Raw genomic sequence first — 20,978 nt, 5'->3', positions numbered from 1 at the left:
TTGCAGACCTTAAGCGGTTTATGTATTCATAGCCAGAATTTGTGAAGATGCCACTCATACAGAAGAGAGATGCATAGCATTAAGGGTGTCTGAGAAAATTCATATATATCTTCAGACACAAATCTAAGAATATGCTACTCTATCTTACATGTATTATATCTCAAGGACCACAAGTCTTTGTAGTCACCCCCACACTTCTGGAGGAATATGTTTACGACAAAAAGTGTCAAAAACTGCATTCGCTAATGCTGTCACAGACAAACTGCTCCAAACGAGTTTCTTCATCATGATGTATTTCGCAAATACGGTACAGTAAGTGCCTACTGCTCTGTTTCCAAGCACAATCATTGATCAATTTGTCGATTCATGTCTGCTCTCTTAGACTGTATCTGATGAAAAAAATGATACCTGTATCTGAGGGAGCACACTTGACTGAAGTAAGGAAACTACAATCAAGTTGATGGCGACTCTCTGAAACAAAGCATAGCGAGCTTGTCTGAAATAAATATTTACTGTAGATTAAGAAAAGCGTAGATTTGTAAGAAAACAGAAAACATCAGAAACAAAATTTTCATAAAATTGTGGCTACGGTTTTCTGCCAATAAAAACAAATAAGCACTAATCTCAAACTGACCAGTAGTCCAGTATTCCTTGGAATCATGACTGTAACAGAGGCGTGTGTGCCGTGATACGGATAAAGAAGAAGGCAGTTATTCTAAGAGCAATATTATGAAATCCGAGATGTTCACAGCGCGAAATCTCTGCACGTTAACGTCACACCATGTGCGCCATGTTTCCCATATTTCGAAATTTCTGAAAATTTTACGGAATTGTTACATGAAATCCGATAATCCGATAGCTTGACTTTGAATAAAGGACAGCGAGAGGAATGTTTATTCTCATCATTCCAAAATTCTCAAGTGGAAGAAGAGTATTTGAATAAGAGTATGTCGAAGAAATTGACATCTATGGCGTCCTCTAAATTAGGGGTGTACAAAATTGCACATTCGCGAAAAAACGCCCTAATTTGTTCACATCACTTACCTCACAAACGTTCTCATTATTTAACAAATATAGTCAAAACGATGTTTTGTAAAAGTACTATGTTCTACAAGGGCCGCCCTTTGCTTTCGCAGGGAACCAAAGACGAGTAAAAGAACAGCTAAAGGTTAGTGGTGGATCGGTATCAGATAAATAGCGAGCCGTACCGTGCGCATCGCTGTTCTAACACAACATGCAAATCTCTTCCGCAAAATGTTACGTTAAAACACACGAAGGATAGAGGCGAAAGAGAAAGGTCTGACTGCACAGTGCAAAGAATGTTCGGAATAAAACCGAATAAGTCGGCCTACCAAGAGTAACGAATGAGATGACACGAAGGAAACGGCGTTTTAAGCATTGGGTCGTCGCTACTTATCACATGCCTGTATTTCCTAGTTTATATGCTGGTCTACGCCGCCATACTTATCTCGCCAGCAAGTACCACGATAAGCTTATAACCACTAAGAAATTGGTTTTCATTTACGGTATTGTTAATCAATTAGCTGCGTCTAGAACAGCGATCGTATGACGATTTGGCATCAGTTGTCTGTTTCTCAAAACTAAAAGTCCCAGATATCACCGTTTTGAAAATGTTTCGGATTTGTGTGTCTTGAGTCCATTTTCTCTACATCTTTTTCGGTGTTCACGAACCAGGATACTATCCTCTTTCGAATCTGTTGAAGGTCCGTTTCAGCCATCTGGAGTCATTCATTCTTCGTAAGTGACCATAAAGCCGTCTGCGTGTTCAGTCCGCCTAGTAAAAACTATCAAGTGATTGCACTTCCACCCACCTGAAACTCCTATCTGTACTGCGGAGCTATTGGCCAAATGGGAGGCAATTTTGTTATGGAACCAATTCGTTTATGCTCATATTGTTACTTATCTCTCCCAAAGCGTTATGCAGAAATCACAAAATCCAAAATCTGACGAGCAGACTAACAGATTTATTTTCGGATATATTGGAGTAACACAGAAGCACGGAAAAATGACATAGATGTCCATTTGCAATGGGTAAGAGGATCTCATGGAATTTTTTACAACGAAAGAGTCTACCACCTAGTAAAGAGGAGCATTAATGAAGGAAAGTTCCGTCTAAAACCAATCCCTCATACTGACTTCGAACAACGATCAGTAAAGCTGCTTACCATGATCGGAACCGCGAATGTCATGTGACTCAGCAATATAAGGGCCGACATCTTAGGTACCATACAACTGGACATCTCTCCTCGACCGTGTTTCGACTATGTGACATCCACCATTCGTACGAGGCTGGGATCCGGATATTCCTCCTCCGTCACCACCACCACCCAAATATATGTCGAATAAAAATTTTAGTTTCTGAAAGTTATGATCAGGACCGAACTGACGTGAACGATCTGGATCACGTAATACTGGCACGTACGAAGTACTGCACAGGAAGCTTTGTGAAAGGAGTTTTCCCCTACCTACAAGCGTTACCTCCCTACCCTACTGATTCGATTTAAGTAAATAAAGTTTGATAGCGGAATACATGAAAGGCGCTAATACATCGATTTAAACTTGGTATTGTAAGTCCGCGTGGCTCAATCTTATGGAGACTGTTCCAATACACTAAGGTGTTGAACCTTTATGTATATCTATTTAACTTACGAACTTATATTTGCCTACTCCACAAAATTAGTCCAGAAGTTTGTGACAGAATTAAACGATATGACACATTTTACACCAAGCAAAATCGTAAAGAACAGCGAGAGATAGGGATGTTGATAGGGGACGAGAGAGGGGTGTTGAGGGTTGTGAGTGCAGGGGAGAGGGGGGGGGGAGAAAAAGGCTTCAAGTCGCATCTTATATTTTTGTGTCCAATTCAAGGGCATATTTTTGAAATTACTTAAAAGTCTTAAACTTTATTTTGAATCATATAATTCACGGCGAAAAGGTCCAGAATTAATTTTAACGTTTCATAACTGGAGCAATTGTCCCAGGCACAGACATTGCAAACTCAACCATTTTAGAAATATTGCAACATGAAATACCAGCCTTCCGCAGCACCTCAAACAGCTGCTGAAACTCTTGTCTTCAATAGTGTGTGATATTTTTTCAGAATCTGAATCACAAACACTGGATTAATACAGCTCCTATGTTCAACTGTTTTCACGTGGTCTGTAATGTCGTCCTTTGCTTTATGTACAACAGAGTTCTACAATTCGTAGCGTGCAATTAACACTTTCGCTGTTACTGTCATTAGGCAATTTAAAAAAATTGGTATTCCTTTTGCAGGGTAATACAGACTTGCTTTTGGTAAACGTTGAGCAATGAGACAAAATACGAAAAGAGGTAAAATGATCCAAAAGTGTCGACGAGTTACTTAGCACACGAAAACAACATAACCGCACTGTCCCTGTTGTGTTGTCAAAAGGCTAACAGAGAGTGAAAAACTGTGACGGAACCAGCAGCCACGCCTCCCCACCGTCGTCAGCGCTTGATCTACGATCGGCTAAGGTCCCTAACATACGTCTAAAATTTTAAAAAATCTTGCCCAGTCTTAAAATTCTCAAACCTCTAGCATATTTTGCAAACCCAGGAGATTACACAGGACAGCACTAAAAAACCAGAACTGTCCGGGATAATCCCTGACATATAGTAGCCAAAGTACTCGTATATCCCAATCAACAAAGCCAGGTGCTCAAAATGAGTGAGTCACATCGTACAGTTACGTACTATTATCGGGATGAGGCTCAGCTCGCGAGAATGTTTCCTGCCGAAAAGAGGCCACGTAAAGGAGGTGATGACGTGTCTGGACGCACACCCTCTAAACTAAACACGGGAACCTCTTCCCCGGAATGACCTGATTACCAAGACGTTCACCGCCCTTTTCGGTACCGATAAGAAAGGCTGCATGTGTCTCATTAAATGGCAGTCGCTCGATCGTCTGTGGAGGAAGAGAGAAGAGATCTGTAGTTCCGTTTGCGAGACTCCAAGCAACGCGAGAAATGACGGTATGCTGTATGAACACCCTAACGTTCATTCTCGGCGCTCTTGTATGGGCATCTTGTGGGGCAATTGCCATACCTACCGACGATGCAGCATGGAGAAGAATCAATTTACCTTCCGTAATGTCTGAGGAACTGCAAGGCATCGACGAACATCTGACTGGGCGCCTGACGGCAGAGATGATCCCAGGTAGGGTTACAAATACTTTCTGTTCGTGTATTTTAATTTTCTCGTAAGTTTCTTTTGAGGTTAGGTATTAGCGAATAAGTTGCATACCGGACATTTGTGTTACATCTTTCACTTCGGTCAATAACGCGGCACCGTCGCCCACGACAAAAATTTTTGACCTCTGTCGTTCCGGCAGATTTATGAGTTTGGCAGGAGCATTGTTTCACATGGCACAACCATTTTGGCTACCGGATGTAGCGATGGATTCCCTCTGCTGAGACACAGGATGCAATGTGTTCTCTTCGTTGGTCACGCTTTAACACGTGGGTCACGAACCAACGAATCCGTCGTCAATGAACTGAGAGTGCAAGTGTTTTCGTATAAAAAATGAGAGCAGAATTGAAAGTGTAAAGTGCTAATTATGCTGGTGTAGGAAAGACCAGTCGTGAGAGATGGTGCACCTGAATATTAAGGAGCGTCAGATCAAATTCTTTGATAGTTCACTTAAATTACACATAGTGCATTAATACACCGGGCGATCTTATTTGGCTAAGTGAATTTATACTGCCAGTTTTCACAGAATCTTCACTTCGTATTGCTTCTGAATGAGTCGGGTATGTCTTAGTTCTGACTGTTAGGCCACATTTATAATCGTAATGGCACGCACTAGACTCAAGTCATTAACGCAGCATTCGTAAAGTTGTCCTGTCACCCAAAAGTCTGACGAAAACCCACCATTTATCGTCCATTATTCCACGTGCACATTGTACTAATACCCTTGCTCTAAACACGTAACATAGCGAGCGATTACTCCAGGCCGTTTCTCTTACGAAAATTTCTCTCTGGGAAAAGATATTCACAGTGTGTTCTCTCTCTGGTTCACACTTTAGCACATCCGTCCGTTCACAAACTAACGTGCCTCGTTGTCAATCAAATGCGTCTGGGCAACAGAGAGCGAGCTGCGTATTTACGAATAAAAATGGCAGTAGAACTAAAAGTCACTTTTATGGAAGTATGAACAATCACGTAGGATAATACAACTGAATATTCAAGAGTATCAGATCGCCAGTTTCACTGCTTGTGTACTTTAACTACACGCAGCGCATTTTCACTCGGCAGAAGAAAATAATGTTATGTCTTTTTGTCGTGAACATAGAGCCTTCGAATAAATTCGCGCCTATTTTGTCTTTTTGAATTAAATCAATTGCTACCCTCTTCGAATCCATCAACGTTAAGAGTTCAAAAAGGTTCCTCGTGCATGTATTTTCAATATTTCTGCTTGATAGTTATCGTAAGTGTATCAAAGTGTTCTGCTGTTGTCTAAGGCCTTATTTCACGCACTTAACTACACTACTGTTTCAAGATAGCGCAGAATTTAATATATTACAGCCTATTTAGTGTTACTAGATATAAGCTTGGCTGAACGGGCATTTGAATCGCCGTTTTCAAATACGAGTCCACTTCCTAACCACTGAGGCGCCACCGTCGGTGTCAAAATGCGAATCCACTACCTAACCACAACGACAACGCGCTCAGTGAAAGTGGCCACAAAGATACTATTTTAAAGTTATTCTGATAATCCATGGATCGCTTTAATGGTTCTTGTTTAAAGGCATACCATCAGCGTTTTATAGCATATTAAGTTGTAATACCGACGGAAAAGGTTGAAAATAAGTAATAATCTTGGAATGCTTCCATCAGCGAAAAATTAACACAACAAGCAAAGGCTGATAAGGCACTAGACAGAAAATATTGCACAACATGCAACAGCCAGCAAGTGGATACAAAAAAAGGAATTACGTTCTTTAGATCTTACACCCCAGGTGGTGTCGTAATTAAAACGGCGTTTATGTTCATAATAACAAAAAATTACCAATAATTGTTTTCTAAGTAGTAGTAGTAGTAGTAACGAATTTATGTACTTCTCGTTAATTAACAACAACCTGGCTCACACAGTGTTCTGCTGGAGTTTCTGGGATCCCCACCTGGTCGGGTTAGACGAATGCATCGAAAAAATTCAGGGGCATGCTGCTGGGTTTGTCACTGGTAGGTTCAATCAACGCGCGAGTATTACAGAAACTAAAATGCGAACCCCTGGAGGGAAGACAAATCTTTTTTCGCGAAACACTATGAAATACAGACTGCAAAACGATCCTGCAGCCATCTACACATACGTCGCTTAACGATCGCGAAGGCTAGGCAAGAAAACCAGGGCTCCTACGGAAGTATATCGACAGTAGTTCTTTCCTCGCTCCTTTGTGAGTGGAAAGGAGAGTGACTGGCAATGATACAATGTATCCTCTACCATGCACCGTATGGTGGCTTGTATGTATGTATATGTGAGTGCTCATTCTGAATGAACGGTATTCAAATCCCCATACGCCCATACAGAGTTAGGTTATTCATGGTTCACTTAAATCAGTGAAAGCGAATGCCTGGATGGTTTCCGTGAAAAGTTGTGAGATTTCACGCTGTGTTCTTGTCAAATCCGAGTTGTTGCACGTCTCTAATGACCATAAACCAACTTTTCCTCCTTTATTTTCAGTTAATACGCCAAATCCAGTAGGGTCCAATTAATGATCGATTTTACATCTTCATTAACGTCGGCAACAAATTTGCATGAAGTCGTGCCGTGCTAACCTCCTACTGAACTTGAAAAGTATTATACGGCGCTGTTGATGCAGGTTCATTTGAAAATCGTGCAGAAGATGCGACGTGATAAATTACGATACCTTTAGCACCTCCACCTCTAGACCCCCTACCTCCCTCTTTCTCCGTGTGGGTTAAATTTAGTCTCCAAGACGAAGCCAATCTGTCAGATGATTTGCTAAATTCGAACCTGTTCCGACGCGAAGAGATTCTTCGCTGACGCAAGTCGAGTTCCGCCATGACGGTGCAGGTGTTCCTGCTAGCGAAGGACACACTTCTCATCAAGGATCTCTCAAAACTTGACACAGTTTTCTCATGTAATCCGAAGTGATTACAGATAACGAAGATGCGAAATTGTCTACAGTTTTTTAATCGCTGACGAATCACAAAATTAATATATTTAATAAAATATTCAACTCCCATTATGGAATAATACGGAGAAATTCATGATCACCAATTAACGATTCTTTAGGCTCGTTTTCGGCTTGTCCCTTCGTTAATTCTGAGTCGTAGAAAAACAAGCGCTTTTTCCTCTGAGCACCTGAGAATCACACGTTTATATCATCTATGGAAGCGATGCAAGCTATTTTTTAAGAACCCAATGCTTTAACCAGAGCACAATTTTAGGCGGTAAGGAGGAATGAGTTAGGAAGTTTCGGCGGTGGTACGGCAAAAATTCACTTCAAGAATGCGCTTATACAATTCGACCTAGATGAGAGCGGGAATATTTAGTATTTCTGAACATTTAGCCTTTTAGACTTTCCTTTTTTATATTTATAGTTCCTCCACCTACTGTCAAGCTGTAGCGATTTTCTCGAACCTTCCACACGCATACAATAGTGCAACGTACAACTGTCCAAATTTCGCCTTTGGGCTTGTGTTTGAGGAGATACTAACCAGACCTATTTTATAATTGTGGTGCTCCCACTCTAACTTTCCTACAAGTTGAACAGCTCATTTAGTCACCCCCGCCCCTCCCCCCATAATATCTCAGAATTAAGCACGCTGCACGCGTCTAGGCATGTTTTACGAAATCCGAAATAGCTGTTTATTACTTTTCAATAAACTTCAGCATGGGCTGTGTATTACCCTTACCGTCTTGGCAGATTTTGAACTGTGTTGAAACATTTGTGGGTGTTTCTTCTTTAATGTTTTATCTTAATTTTTTCTCTCCCTCACACACACACACACACACACACACACACACACACACACACACACACACACAGTCTCTTACACATGGACGTGACGTAACATGAGCGGCAATAACAAATGGTTCAAATGGCTCTGAGCACTATGGGACTGAACTGCTGGGGTCATCAGTCCCCTAGAACTTAGAACTACTTAAACCTAACTAACCTAAGGACATCACACACATCCATGCCCGAGGCAGGATTCGAGCCTGCGACCGTAGCAGTCGCGCGGTTCCAGACTGTAGCGCCTAGAACCGCTCGGCCACTCTGGCCGGCAGCGGCAATTACAAATTTCTTTATGGGTAATATACAAAAATCCCGGAGACCAAATGAACATTCATGTGAAACGCTGGAGCCGATGTCTGTGTCGTGTAAAACTTGGGCACTGAAGGAGACGGAAATGAAACAACCATAAGCCTTTGAGCTATGATGTTGCAAGGCCGTTGATGAGATGGATTGATCTAGTAAGAAAAGCAGGCCAGCGACGAGCCAACGAGAAAAATTGCTAACAAGTAATATAAAGAATTGAAGAGAGGGACTGGATAGGCACATATTAGGGCAAGAGACGATTCTAAAAAGTGGATCTGAAGAAAGAATCACAGGGATAAGCCAAGCCTAGACTAAATGTGAGTGCATATGGTAGATCTTGGAGGTAGTGGGATACTATAGTTATGCTGGAATGAAATGAGATTGGAGAAGAGCATCAAATTAGTTTTAGTGTTGATGACGAAAACAACAATTGGGGGCCAAATGTAACTGGCAGACACTTTTAGACACTTTGAAAGTCTACTCACAAAGTTTCAATAACCAGCTAACCAGCTATAAGTAAGGAATCTACGTACCGCTGCCATACTGATAGCAAAGACAAAGTTCCACCGCGCACAGAGGCGTTTAAGCAATCATTTGTTCCGCTCACCATACGTCAATGGAACGGGAGAAATTAATAATTGGTATAATGGGAAATACCCTCTGCCACGCGCTTCATAATGGTTTGCCGAGTACGAAAGTAGACGTAAATTCTTGCACATGAAACAGAACGTCAGCGTTTCCATTTAACTTCTGTCCGCTATGGCTTCCAACTGGTTGCTTCAACCATGTGCGCAGTGCAAGTCACGCCGCAACGAAGTTCAGCGGGCCAAAAAAGCTCTAGCGGCCTTGGCAGCTAGCTGGTGACTCAGCGTGTAATTAACTAGTCGGCGAGACGAGCTGACAATGAACAGCAGAAGCAAACCAGAAAGTTTGCAACCTAGTATGAGAATCCTTCCCGACACAATCAGCCGCAGTATTTTGAGACCGCAGTGCTCTGAGACAAACTGGCAGCAACAGTTCTCTTTCTAGTGAATTACGCAATACCGATCGACCGCCAGACGTCACTAACAAATGAGTGTGCGCTGCGTTTACGTCGGAGGAAAGAAAACGGACGACGCCCTATCATAATGTTTGATCAGCCACGGGCGTACGAAAACTTTGGATGTTTCTGAAACCTCATAATCTTAGCCAAACATGAAATATCTATGGCGAAAGGGCGTTGCGTGTTTAGCTTCCGGCTCCACCGATACACGTCTGATTTCACTCGTTCAGTGTTTCCGCTGGTGTGCCGTTATTTCAGTGTCCTTCGTGGAACCCAAACCAACTGTGCTTCAGTCCTCCTGAAGCGCTGATACGTATTAATTACAGACAAGCAAAACAGGAATTTATTAACGTTCGCACTCCACGCCAAATAAAATTTTCGTTTCCTTTCGGACAACTAGAGCGCCAGTCTCGCCGCTTTTCAAATACGTGGATCAGATAAGTGTGCCGTCATGTCTTTTCAATCAATGTCTTATTTGTTTCTACCCTGACACCCAGTTTTAATGCACAAGGAAGAAACTTAACAATTTAACGTTCCGTCGACGTTTAAGTCATCTGAGATGCGACTCATGCTCAACAGCACAAGAACTGAGGCAAGAGTCTTCGCTCCATGGATAACATCGCGGCACTAACCTGTAGCAGAGAGAGAGAGAGAGAGAGAGAGAGAGAGAGAGAGAGAGAGAGAGTGGGCGTGGGGAGGGGGGGGGGGCGTGGGAGGGGAGGGGATCTTCAAGTGCGACTCCTCGTACTGAGAATCAGCACATGCTAATTGCAAATCTGAGTTTCTCCACGCTCTGACGCCCTTATGAGTTCAGACTGAGGCACAACATTACTTCTCAGCACTGATGCCATTCAGCGCTGTTCCAATGCACCCCATTATCATTCATATAATAATTTTCAGATAACGTGCTATTAATAGCGTTCAGTGTGACTGCAATAGGCCGCAGGTCGTTCCTATTTTTAAGAAAGGTCTGTATGATAGCGCCGTTACTACTACTATCGTAAGCTCGCAAATGGTACGAGGGCAGCATTTTCATACGATGGTTATGTATGAAGCAACGGTGTAATCAAATTGCGAATTTCGTTTTTTTCACTGTTCGTGGCGATTGTGTTACCTCTATTGCCTAACTGATTTGCCGCTGTAGTCCATGTGTAAGCTGCAGTGCAGCTAAACTCGAAAAGTGAGATCCAAACGGTCTTTTCGATCCCCAATTTCAGACACAAAACGAAAAATAACGGCAACGCTCTTCTAATACGGTAAAAACGTTGACCGAGGAAAAAGTGGCGAATAGTGTCGATAGCTTGAAGAGGTAAGCCGTGATGGTTTGTAAGGGGAAAAGAGGAGGGAAGATATCCTTATTCAGAGCTGAAAATATTGAAGAATAAATCAATTGAATTAGCAACGAACTTACTTGAAAATGCTCAGAAATATCAACGATTGTTCTCCATGAAACTATTAGACAATTTAGGTTATCGTAAGCGCTACGGGTGCACAGATCATAAATATTAAATGAAATACTTACAAGCAAGCAATTCTCACGAATTAGTAAAGGGAGGAATTTTTTGGTTGCAAAGTGAAGGGCGATGAGACACACTAGTCCACCAAATGCCTGTGAATGCGCGATAATCGATGGAAAGTCCGAACCCGCCCCCGCCCTCTCCCTCCCTCCCTCCCTCCTCCCCCCCCCCTACACACACACACACACACACACACACACACACACACACACACACACACACACACACACACCTACCTTTTTCCTCTTTTTCTTCTTCTTGAAGTACATCACGGACTTTGCCGACGTGAGGAGGCATGCGTGCTTCAGAGATACAAATAGTCGTACTGTAGGTGCAACCATAAAGGAGTGGTATCTGTGGAAAGGCCAAGCTAACTTTTTGTTGCTAAAAGTAGTCATACGGCAGTAGTTGCAGCGGCATCAGTCTGATCGGATCCTGTAAAATTATCCAAGATGACCTTGCAGTGCTGGCACTGCGAACGACTGAAAGAAAATGGTAACTTCTCTCTCTCTCTCTCTCTCTCTCTCTCTCTCTCTCTCTCTCTCTCCCCTCCTCCCTCCCCCCTTTTTTCGACGGCAAGCAGCTGTTCTGGCAACCTCTTGGGTAAAATATTCCAGAGGTAAGACAGTCCCCCTTTTGGAACACCGGTCGGTGACTACTCAGAAGCATCTCGTCAAGAAAAGCAAACAGGCATTCTGCGTGCCAAGTGTGGAATGTGTGATCTCTTAATCGGATAGCTAAGTTCCAGAATTTAAAAAGGGAAACGGATACTTTTCAGTTAGAGACACAATGGGAATTAGTGAAGTGCGACGGCAGGAAGGAACCGATTGCTGATCAGCTTAATACAGAGTTATCAACACAAAATAAAATACGGTAAATGCAATACTACTATTGCACACAGGTAAGTTACTATGAACATTATACTGAAGGAGTTATCGTAGCCAAGATATATACGAAGGTAACGCCTACCACAGCAGTGTAAGTTGGTACACCAATTCGCTCTGCAGATGAAGAGATTGGAAGAACGATGACACAAAGGAAATTATTCAGATAGTTAAGGGAAACGAAAACTTAATTGTGACTGGTAACTAGCATTGGGTAATAGAAAAAGGACGAGGAGGATAAACAGTACAATATGGATTAGGGGAAATGAATGAAAGGGGAACCCGCCTGGTAGAACTTTGCACGGAGCATAACTCAATCATTGCTCCACTTGGTTTAAGAACCAAAGTAAGAATGATGTACATGTGGAAGAGCCGTTGAGACACTGGAAGGTGGGTATATAATGGCAAGAAGGGATTTCGGAACCGCATTTTAAACAGTTCGAGTTGCAGAGGGGGCATTAAGCAGCGTCGGACTGAAACGGGGGGAATATGATAGACGGCGAATGGATAGCTTTGAGAGATGAAATAGGAAAGGCAACAGAGGATCAAATAGGTAAAAAGGCACTCTTTGGATAATACAGGAGATAATTAAACTGACGAAAGGGAGAAAAGAAGGAAATGCAACAAATGAAGCAGGCGTAAGGGAATACAGAAGTCAATTCTAAAGAAGGCAGGTGCAGAAAAGTGTTAATACTACAAAACCATCAGTCATGGTTGCAAAATATTGACACGAGTTATTTACAGAAGAATGGAAAAACAAGTAGAAGCTGTCCCCGAGAACCAGGCTGCAGTTTCGAGTGTGGTAGGACATGAAAGGGAAGCAGCAGTCAAGAAACGAGCGAGACCGAAGTGTAGCATAACCCCCCCGTGATGTTATTCAATGTGTACAATGAGCAAGTAGTGTGAGGAGCCAAGAAGTAATTTTGAAGGGGAATTAAAATTCATGGAAAAGAAATAAAAACTTCGAAGTTTGCCTATGACATTGTAATTCTGTCAGACGGCAAAGGATACAGAAAAACAGCTGAACGGAATGGATAGTCTTGAAATGAGCTTGTAAGATGAACATCGACGAACAGTATAACAGGCTAATGGAGTGTAATCGAATTAAAATAGGTAAGACAAGCGTTTCTGAAAACACAACAAGACAAGCGTTTCTGAAAACGGGTAATTTATTTACAACTAACATCAACTTAAGAGCTATATTCTTTTCTAAACGTATTTTGGATAGTAGCCTTGTACGGAAGTGAAACGTGGACGTAAGCAGCACAGACATGAACAGAATAAAAGTTTTTGAAATATGGTGCTACCCAAGAATGCTGAAGATTAGATAGGTAGGCCAAATAACAAATGAGGTAGTACTGAATCGAACTGGTAAAAACAGAAATTTATGGCAGAACTTGACTAAACGAAGGGATTGATTGAAGGGACATATGACGAAACATCAAGAAATTGTCAATTTGATAATGAAAGGAAGTGTGGAGAATAAAAATTGTACAGGGAGGTCTAAGTCTGTCTACAGTAAGTAGCTTCAAATGGATGTACGTTGAGGTAGTTATGCAGAGATGAACTAGCCTGCACAGGATATGCTAACATGGGCAGCTTCAACAAACCAGGCTTTGGACTCAAGAATACAACAACAAGCCATCACTGGCGATGTCCATCGTAAGACGTTGCAGAAAATGCGTCATACTGTTTACAACAAATGCTGCTACATCGAACTATTTCAATACACTGTGTGGAAAGTTTTGATGATTCCGTTCTACCGTCTAGGTCTCATAAGGATGTTAGTGTAATATATTTACAATCTTGGTCAAGTATCTTGGCATAAAAACTTCTGCAGATGAGGTTGAAGAGTGTGTTATACTGCGATTAAAGATTAGGCAAATAACGCATGTCAACTCATTCGCATAGAATATTTAAGTGTAACGTCAGCAGAGGCTGAATGAGCACGTAAGTCAACTCGCCAAGAAAACAAATGGCCAATGGAGCGTAGCTACATGAAATACTAGCAAATTTAATCAATTTTGGAGTATTCTTTCCATTTCTTGCATCCTTACAAACGAATGTTCGGAGACGAGCTGCGCGCATTGTTTAGTCAGAGCGACACTGCCATTGATCAGAATCTACTTTTGTATTTGCTGCAGTGGGAGTCAGAACGAAGATGTGTATCGTGAAAGACAATATAAATAAGAATTCGGGTCCGTCCAGAAGTAGTGCTCCTCTCGCATTTTTGTGTGAGTTACGTAAAGTCACAGAAGACCGTCAAGACAATTTTTGAAACTTCGCCTAGTTTTCAAATTACCTGGCAGTAAACTGATTCGTTTGACGTGTTTCTCGGACTGTATTTGACGAACGTATCGACTAGCAGCTGATTTGCCGAACAACTTGGACGGTTTAAGCATGCGTTTGCCAAACAGTTAGTAGTTGCTTGCTGGACTATCATCTATAACTGAAATATCTGCAACTGGAGCGGATTTCGAAGATTTAAAGTTTATATCCTGCACTGCACCTCGTACATTGCCCTCAAGTGTCAAAATACGATACTCACTGCGTAATATCTTCTTCAGTAGAGCGGTTGAGTTTGAGAAACTTCGTTAGTTGTTTGAGAAACCCGTGGATAGCAAACAACGAATCTGATAAACTAGTCTGATCGTTTACAGGGGCCTTAGGAGGGAGGATAATGGAAAATCAGTCCGCGATGTGTCTTTTGCAACACAACGTTCAGTATGCCTCTTTTATACTGGTGAGTGGTGGGGTGGGGGAGGCAGCGTGCATCCAGATGGACAGAACAGAAGCAATTCCAATTACACTGAACCTTATACGCCCTTTCACACGGGAGACGTGTATAGCTCTGCCTTCGGCTCATTGTAGTCGTCGTATAGGGTAGTCTACTACATAGTGAATCGCCGCTGCAGTGTGTCGCTTGCCGTTCGTTGAGTGCCCCACTGATAATCTGTTTTAATATGCGGTTTCAGCACACACTGCCAATAAAACAACTTTTTGATCACTACTGATAAGTAATATATCGTATGATAAAGGTATTTTGCACTTGTCTGACACAGTGAAATCGGCGATTGTATTCGATGTAGTGAGTCTCATTGCGAAAGTGTAGAGGATGACAGTAATGGGGAGGGGAGGCTGTTCCAGACCAGCCGACTCAATCGAAGCTTGGCATAAAAGAAGTAGAATATATTAAAAAAAAAGGGGTTTACCGCTTTGTCTCCACAGTAGAACAAAATCACAGAAGAACAAAGTCATCCGATTCCTCCCCTTTCGCTCTCAGACACGGGAAACAGCACTTCAATTTTCCTCTCAAGCCACTCCAAAAATCCTACAACGCATCAGTTCATTGCTATTGAAAAAAATTATTTTCCCATGTTGCTGATACAATACTTCGATGGCCAGAAAAGTTTTGTGAACTCAATCAATCGACATACTTGTATTCACAGAAAACTGACCATGACCGCCGTTGCAGCGATGAAGCGCTGCGCTAGATTTGTCAAACTAAGACCGAGTAGCAGCTCTGCCTCAGAGATGTAGCGTTTTCCAGGTTCTGCTGTAGATACTCCACTTTGTATTATTTGAGTATAAATGATCCTTCAATTTGTCCCACAGATAAAAATGCAAGGAGGAGGGATCAGAGCGGCCACGAGATTGCATTACCTCTGCTGACAGTCCTCCCCTCACCGAAAACCTCTGCACTCGGGACAAAGTTTCCAGAGAGGCGTGTGCTGTTGTCCGTCTTGCTGAAAACATCAGTACTGTAATTCATCTTCTGAGTTGATCCACAACAGTTGATGAACAAATGGGTTAACCTCCACACTTTGGTGAAATAAACCTGTTTCAATGAGGACATCAGAAATTTTCGCACCAAACACCAATCTTGAAATTATACAAAGGCTCTTCAAAGTACTGGCGGGGATTTTCTGACGCATGATTGTGTGTTCATACACGCTGACAAGCTAATCCAGGCCTCATCAGAAGAAATGAAAACCTGAGGATCCGAAAGCCCTGACTTCACTCAGAAACCACCGGCAGAACACTACACGTGAAAGTTCATCTGGATGCTTTAATATACGCACAACAAATTTATAACGATGCAGAGGCAGGTCCTCTTTAATGAAGTTTCCACACGACGATTTCGCAATTCCCACTGCTATATACAAACGGCACTGAGACTTCGTCGGACTTTGTTCCAGGCTTCCATTCATTCGAGCTATGTTTTCTGATGCTCGGCCTCTTTTCTCATAGTTACAGTTTTTTTGTTTGTTTTTTTTTCCTCGCTACGAAGCCCGTTTCGCACCACTTTACCTATAAGTTTTGCACTGCCGGAAGTTTTGCCAAAACACATTCAGTTTTAAAAAATTGCGGAAACAGTTACGCACATGTTTTCCACGGATTGTGCTTCACGTAACATTCAAGAACGGACTTGCGATTTTTAGAGTGAAATAATTTTGTGTTGCATTCAATTGGTAATTAATGACACCTGTGGAGCTTGAGTACCGCTTCAGCTTTACAGTTGCTGATACGTCAGACACTGTTTAATCTGAATTTAGCGATACAACAAGAAACGTTTGCTGTTGCACGTTGTACTTCACATGTTCCAATACCAGATTTCTGCTCCGTGACATAATGCCATAATGAATCTAGAGTTGTGTAGTGACTGACCCACCTTTGGTGACTGGACTTAAATTGTTTTCTTTGCAGTAGTGTTCGTCAGAGGCGTTCAGTTATAAATCTTGGTAATTTAGTCGCGTGCCAAATTTCAAAAACGTCTGCCACTAAAGGAGTACAAATGTGGAATCCTCACGATTTTGCGTGTCATCTCTGAGCATAGGACCATGCTAATGTTCTCTGTATCGTTCCAGTTTCATTATATTTACAGCCGAAGCGAATATCACAACTAGACAAAGTTTCAAATGGTCGATCAGTTACTTCACAAATTCCAAACAGGCTCTCATACTGAACTTGTGCATTGTGGACAATGGCGCAGTCACAGGCGGAGGTATTCTTTGCATTCTAGAACTTGCTTTCTTTAGCAGCAAACGAAATACAATTCATAAAATTCTGGTCGGGCGACTCCAACCCAGGTAAGACCAGTTGTGGAATTATTTCAATGATTAGGTCTATTAGCGTGTATGCATGTAAGTAGCCAATGTCTTCTATACTATCTACGCTTATACTGTTATTCGGATAGTAATAAAAGCGGTCTTCGCTGTATCACTGTATGTGCCAACGGACAGTGGCATTTCATCGCAGATAATTAGACTAAAAATCACAGTGAATGTTCAAATAAAGTCATGAGCACACTCGCGTTATAGAGCTGAAGCAGAAGACTTGAGTTGGAGCTATCGGTGACCCTTTACTTAATATTTGCCCGACCCTACCGGGCGTCTCTATCAACACGCGTGTGCCCCTTCACAGTTGTGCAAAAGTATCGGAACGAAGTTCAAGTTCACTCTGCTGAAACAGTACCGATTTAATACTGATGTTCTTATAGAACGGATGCTCTTGTATAAACACAGCTTCATAGTTTCTGAATACAGACATTCTGTAAGGACAAGAGCAACGTTCATTAATTAATACAGTTAACATTGCTGATAACGTGCTGTATGAGAAAAGCACAAAAGACTATCAATGCGATAAAAAAAATAGAAAAACTTGTCCATTGTTCCTCTTTCAGTGCCACTTTAGCCCCAAGTAGCTTAGCCAAAAGTTTCCTCGGACGTTCGTCATTTTCTATCCGCAAACCTCTGGCGGATGAAGTTTCACAGCTTGCGTGATCCAAACTGATTAACGAAAGTTTGCGGAAGGGTGACACGTCACACGAACAAACCCTTACTGGCCCAGTGGTCGTTAATCCCATCATCGTGGCTTGCTCTTTGTGATACAATTTCGTTGTAAAATGCTTTCTTTACCGATACGACACATATTTCTGCGACAGAAGCAACAAACGAGGGCTATAGTCACTTGATCTGGCGTTGCTTCGGGTAGCTTTTATGTAACACGAGTTCACAGCGGGGTTTACCTGGTCATATAAATTAACAGCATTCTTCACTTTTTTCCGAATAACTAATGAAGCTACTGTTAACGAGTTACGCCTGCAGCCTAAACCGGGAAAGCGGGGAGGAGGGGGGGGGGGGGGGGGGGGGGTGTTCAACTGATAATCTTGAATTTCCAGCGCACAGCTCCTTGACAGAACTACTTGCTTAGAGACAGATGCCGGTATTACAATACGTAACTATATCTTTAGGCTTTCAGGCCCATTAACTGAACGTGAGTTATTTCGCTAATATCGATTCCTTCCTCAATGCTTAAATGCATTGATGTCAACAGCGCATCATCAAACTTCGGCTACAAATGGTTACAATATTAACAGTATCTTACTGCTCATTCACATGAAGAATAAAATGCTTATTACAATAACTGTAAGGACAACAGGTATAATCTGCGCCTTCGACTCATCAGAGAACAATCTATTTCGCTCTGCTATTTGAAAATTATCAACCGCAATTTAATAAACTGTTTCAGTATGGCATGTGTGTCTAACAATAGACTCACGCTCGAACGACTTTCGAAATTTATGAAGTCTTTCGAAATTTAAAGTATGAACATTTATTAAAATAGAACTATTTGGAATTATTAACAGCTAAGGCCATTAACAAATTTTATGCGTGAATCAGACGCATATACAGCTGACAAAAAACCACATTTGCACGCAAAATACGGAAAGCAATTGTGAAATTCAAACAGCTTTTGGCGTGTTGTACAGCAGCTCGTAACTCATCGTTCCGTTGGCAGTTTCATCCAAAAACATGAAAATACAAAATATATCGAGCCACATTAAAATTCCAACTTTGGTACTCTCAGTATGTCAATGTGCAACAGTAATCAGCAACATTTCAGACTTTCTGATACGAAATAATCTAAGAATTTTTTCGTGAACGCAGGTGTCACCTGCATTTGCGCCAGCGATTAAATGCAAATTCTCGCAGGAATATGTCAACAGCATGCCACCGCTGAACATCGCATTATTACAGTCAGAAGAAAGCTTCTAGGGGAAAAAATGTTCCGCTCCGTCAAGTAAATCCTTTTGATGTAACATTTCACATTACGTAACTAGACGAGACGGGTTAGTCGAACTGTATATAGTCCCTCTGATATACGGAAAATTCACTGTTTCCGCCGGTCTGCTGTTACGCAGACGATAAAAAAGGGCTCTTGTCCACATGGAAGATATGTATCGCGTTAGCTTCTTCAGCGGCTGAGCCAATAAAGCATCGTGGCGCAACATGCAGTGCAGTCATCCGCGTCTTAGTTCACAACCGAAATTAGAGCGTTACTGCTGGAAAAGAAGCCTCTAATCTCTCTGCACACTCGAAAACACACAGTTCTTGAATATTTGACAGTTTCACTAACAGCGTAAAACTGGAGTACATGCAACCCTACGGCTGATACTAAAATAGAACACGTAGATACAACAACCCTGACCCCTTCCACAAGCACTATTTCGTCAGACGGAGCACGGGGTACACATATACAAACAAAACTAGTGGCAACATGACAATAACAATCCAATGGTGGGGTAGGAAAAGTAGTGTTAGTTCAACGACTACTGGCACTATTTAGGCAAGCTATGGAAAGACTCTTAACCAATGTGTCATCACTCGAAACTTACGGTTACTGACAAGGGAATCTACACTATAGAAGTCACACAGCAGAGGCAGAAAGCATCATTCCACCAATCTCGCCTCTGATCATCTGGGGAAACCCACACTATGTTCGCAAAAATCAAGCGCGGTCTGATATTCTTTTGTAAATAAATGGACGTAGTTTGGAAGCCAATACTTCGTTCTATGCGCAATTCATACAGCTCCCGCTTTTTGGGTCCCTAAATATTCGCCTGCAACAAGAGATCCAAATCTGTGTGTGACAACCAATATGGAACAACTACACAACAGACTCTGTTAAGGCAAGCTAATTCCCGATACGGTCAATTTCAAACGCGCGGTTTTTCGTCGTCGTCCTCCACGCTCTCCGTATAGATAATAAATTTACTAAATGCGTTAAACAACGATTATGTTGTCTATCACGACATACATGAATAAGACATCGAAATACTTACTTAGTTAATTGGAATAATGACGTAAATTCAGCGACGTAACCACCAAGTCGTGTTAACACACGCGCACTTAGAAACACACACGTCACGAAAAACGCAGAACTACACGGAGTCGTGAGTACCAAACATCGGGCTGGAGCCGCGTACACACGACGAGCATAGCGCGGCTCAATACCCACAGCTCGGCCTTCCAAGTCAAGCGCTGCCAACTGCTGCGCGCTTCCCCCGACAACCCAGCCAAATGACCCGAGGCCCATCTTCAAGACGGGCGAGAAACAAAATCCTCCCGCTTCGTACACACCGCACAAGCAAAACTACTTCTACACATCCAGCACTGTTCGAAATGCATGTTTCACATGTGTTCTACTATTTACAATCTGAAAACAGACGCAAGCGGAACTACAAACAGGCTTGCCACAATTATATTTCCCCCATCCTGCTGCTGTTGATGTGAATAAGTAAAACGTCCGGTGACAAGCAATGAGTATGTCGGTATTTAGTTTGTATCAGTAATGTTAAAATAACTACCATTAAAAAATTATACATTTTCAAAGCAGACACCAATATCTTTCGAACCTTTATACTTTCAGTGTTGGCTACACTGTAACACGAAACATTTGTGACACTTCTCACGTTACAAATTCATGCCATCGAGCTTAGTGGCATGGCACTCCAGAACCGCCAAACAGATGTAATGCTGCTAGATCTCTTCTTCAAACATCTTACTTTCGCACTTTGTATGCTTAATATTCCAAGACTAGTCCTGAGATATGCCCGAGAATATGTGGTAGTAGTCCATGTAAATAACATTTCTCTGACAAAACTTTTTCAGTTGTCAGTTGCAAATATATTTTTAATACGCCTTAACAGTTTTGACAAATTAATTTGTCGTATTCAGAAGTCAACAAAATTTTATAAATCTTTAGATCTTGACTATACATATATGTGAAGTATAAAAAGTATATTACAGAAACGTACTTAGTATTGGTTTAGCAGATGTCAATATCTTCTTCATAGAAGCATAATGCCATAATATGTCCAGAAATGTACATATTGTTTGAAATTATTGTAAACACAGAATGA

General features: G+C 41.8%; 2 protein-coding genes and 1 non-coding gene across 3 annotated transcripts in view; 1 reads left to right on the top strand and 2 right to left on the bottom strand.

The window, feature by feature from the left end:
* LOC126480987 (phospholipase DDHD2) overlaps positions 1 to 20,978 on the bottom strand; it is a 194,677-nt gene that overhangs the window by 106,444 nt on the left and 67,255 nt on the right. The gene's annotated exons all lie outside the window — the stretch shown is intronic.
* LOC126482871 (U6 spliceosomal RNA) lies at positions 16,564 to 16,669 on the bottom strand. The gene has a single exon (XR_007587716.1). It is a non-coding gene; the product is annotated as a U6 spliceosomal RNA (small nuclear RNA).
* LOC126480988 (uncharacterized) overlaps positions 20,201 to 20,978 on the top strand; it is a 45,500-nt gene continuing 44,722 nt past the window's right edge. The window contains exon 1 of the mRNA XM_050104427.1: positions 20,201 to 20,253. Within this exon, the coding sequence (XP_049960384.1) occupies positions 20,239 to 20,253 (15 nt within the window). The 5' untranslated portion in view covers positions 20,201 to 20,238. The remainder of the gene's footprint in view (positions 20,254 to 20,978) is intronic.

The sequence above is a fragment of the Schistocerca serialis genome, chromosome 5, assembly GCF_023864345.2.
Source record: "Schistocerca serialis cubense isolate TAMUIC-IGC-003099 chromosome 5, iqSchSeri2.2, whole genome shotgun sequence".
Classification (NCBI taxonomy): Eukaryota; Metazoa; Arthropoda; class Insecta; order Orthoptera; family Acrididae; genus Schistocerca; species Schistocerca serialis.
Note: the sequence above shows the minus strand (reverse complement) of the source record. Positions and strands in the feature narration are given on the sequence as shown.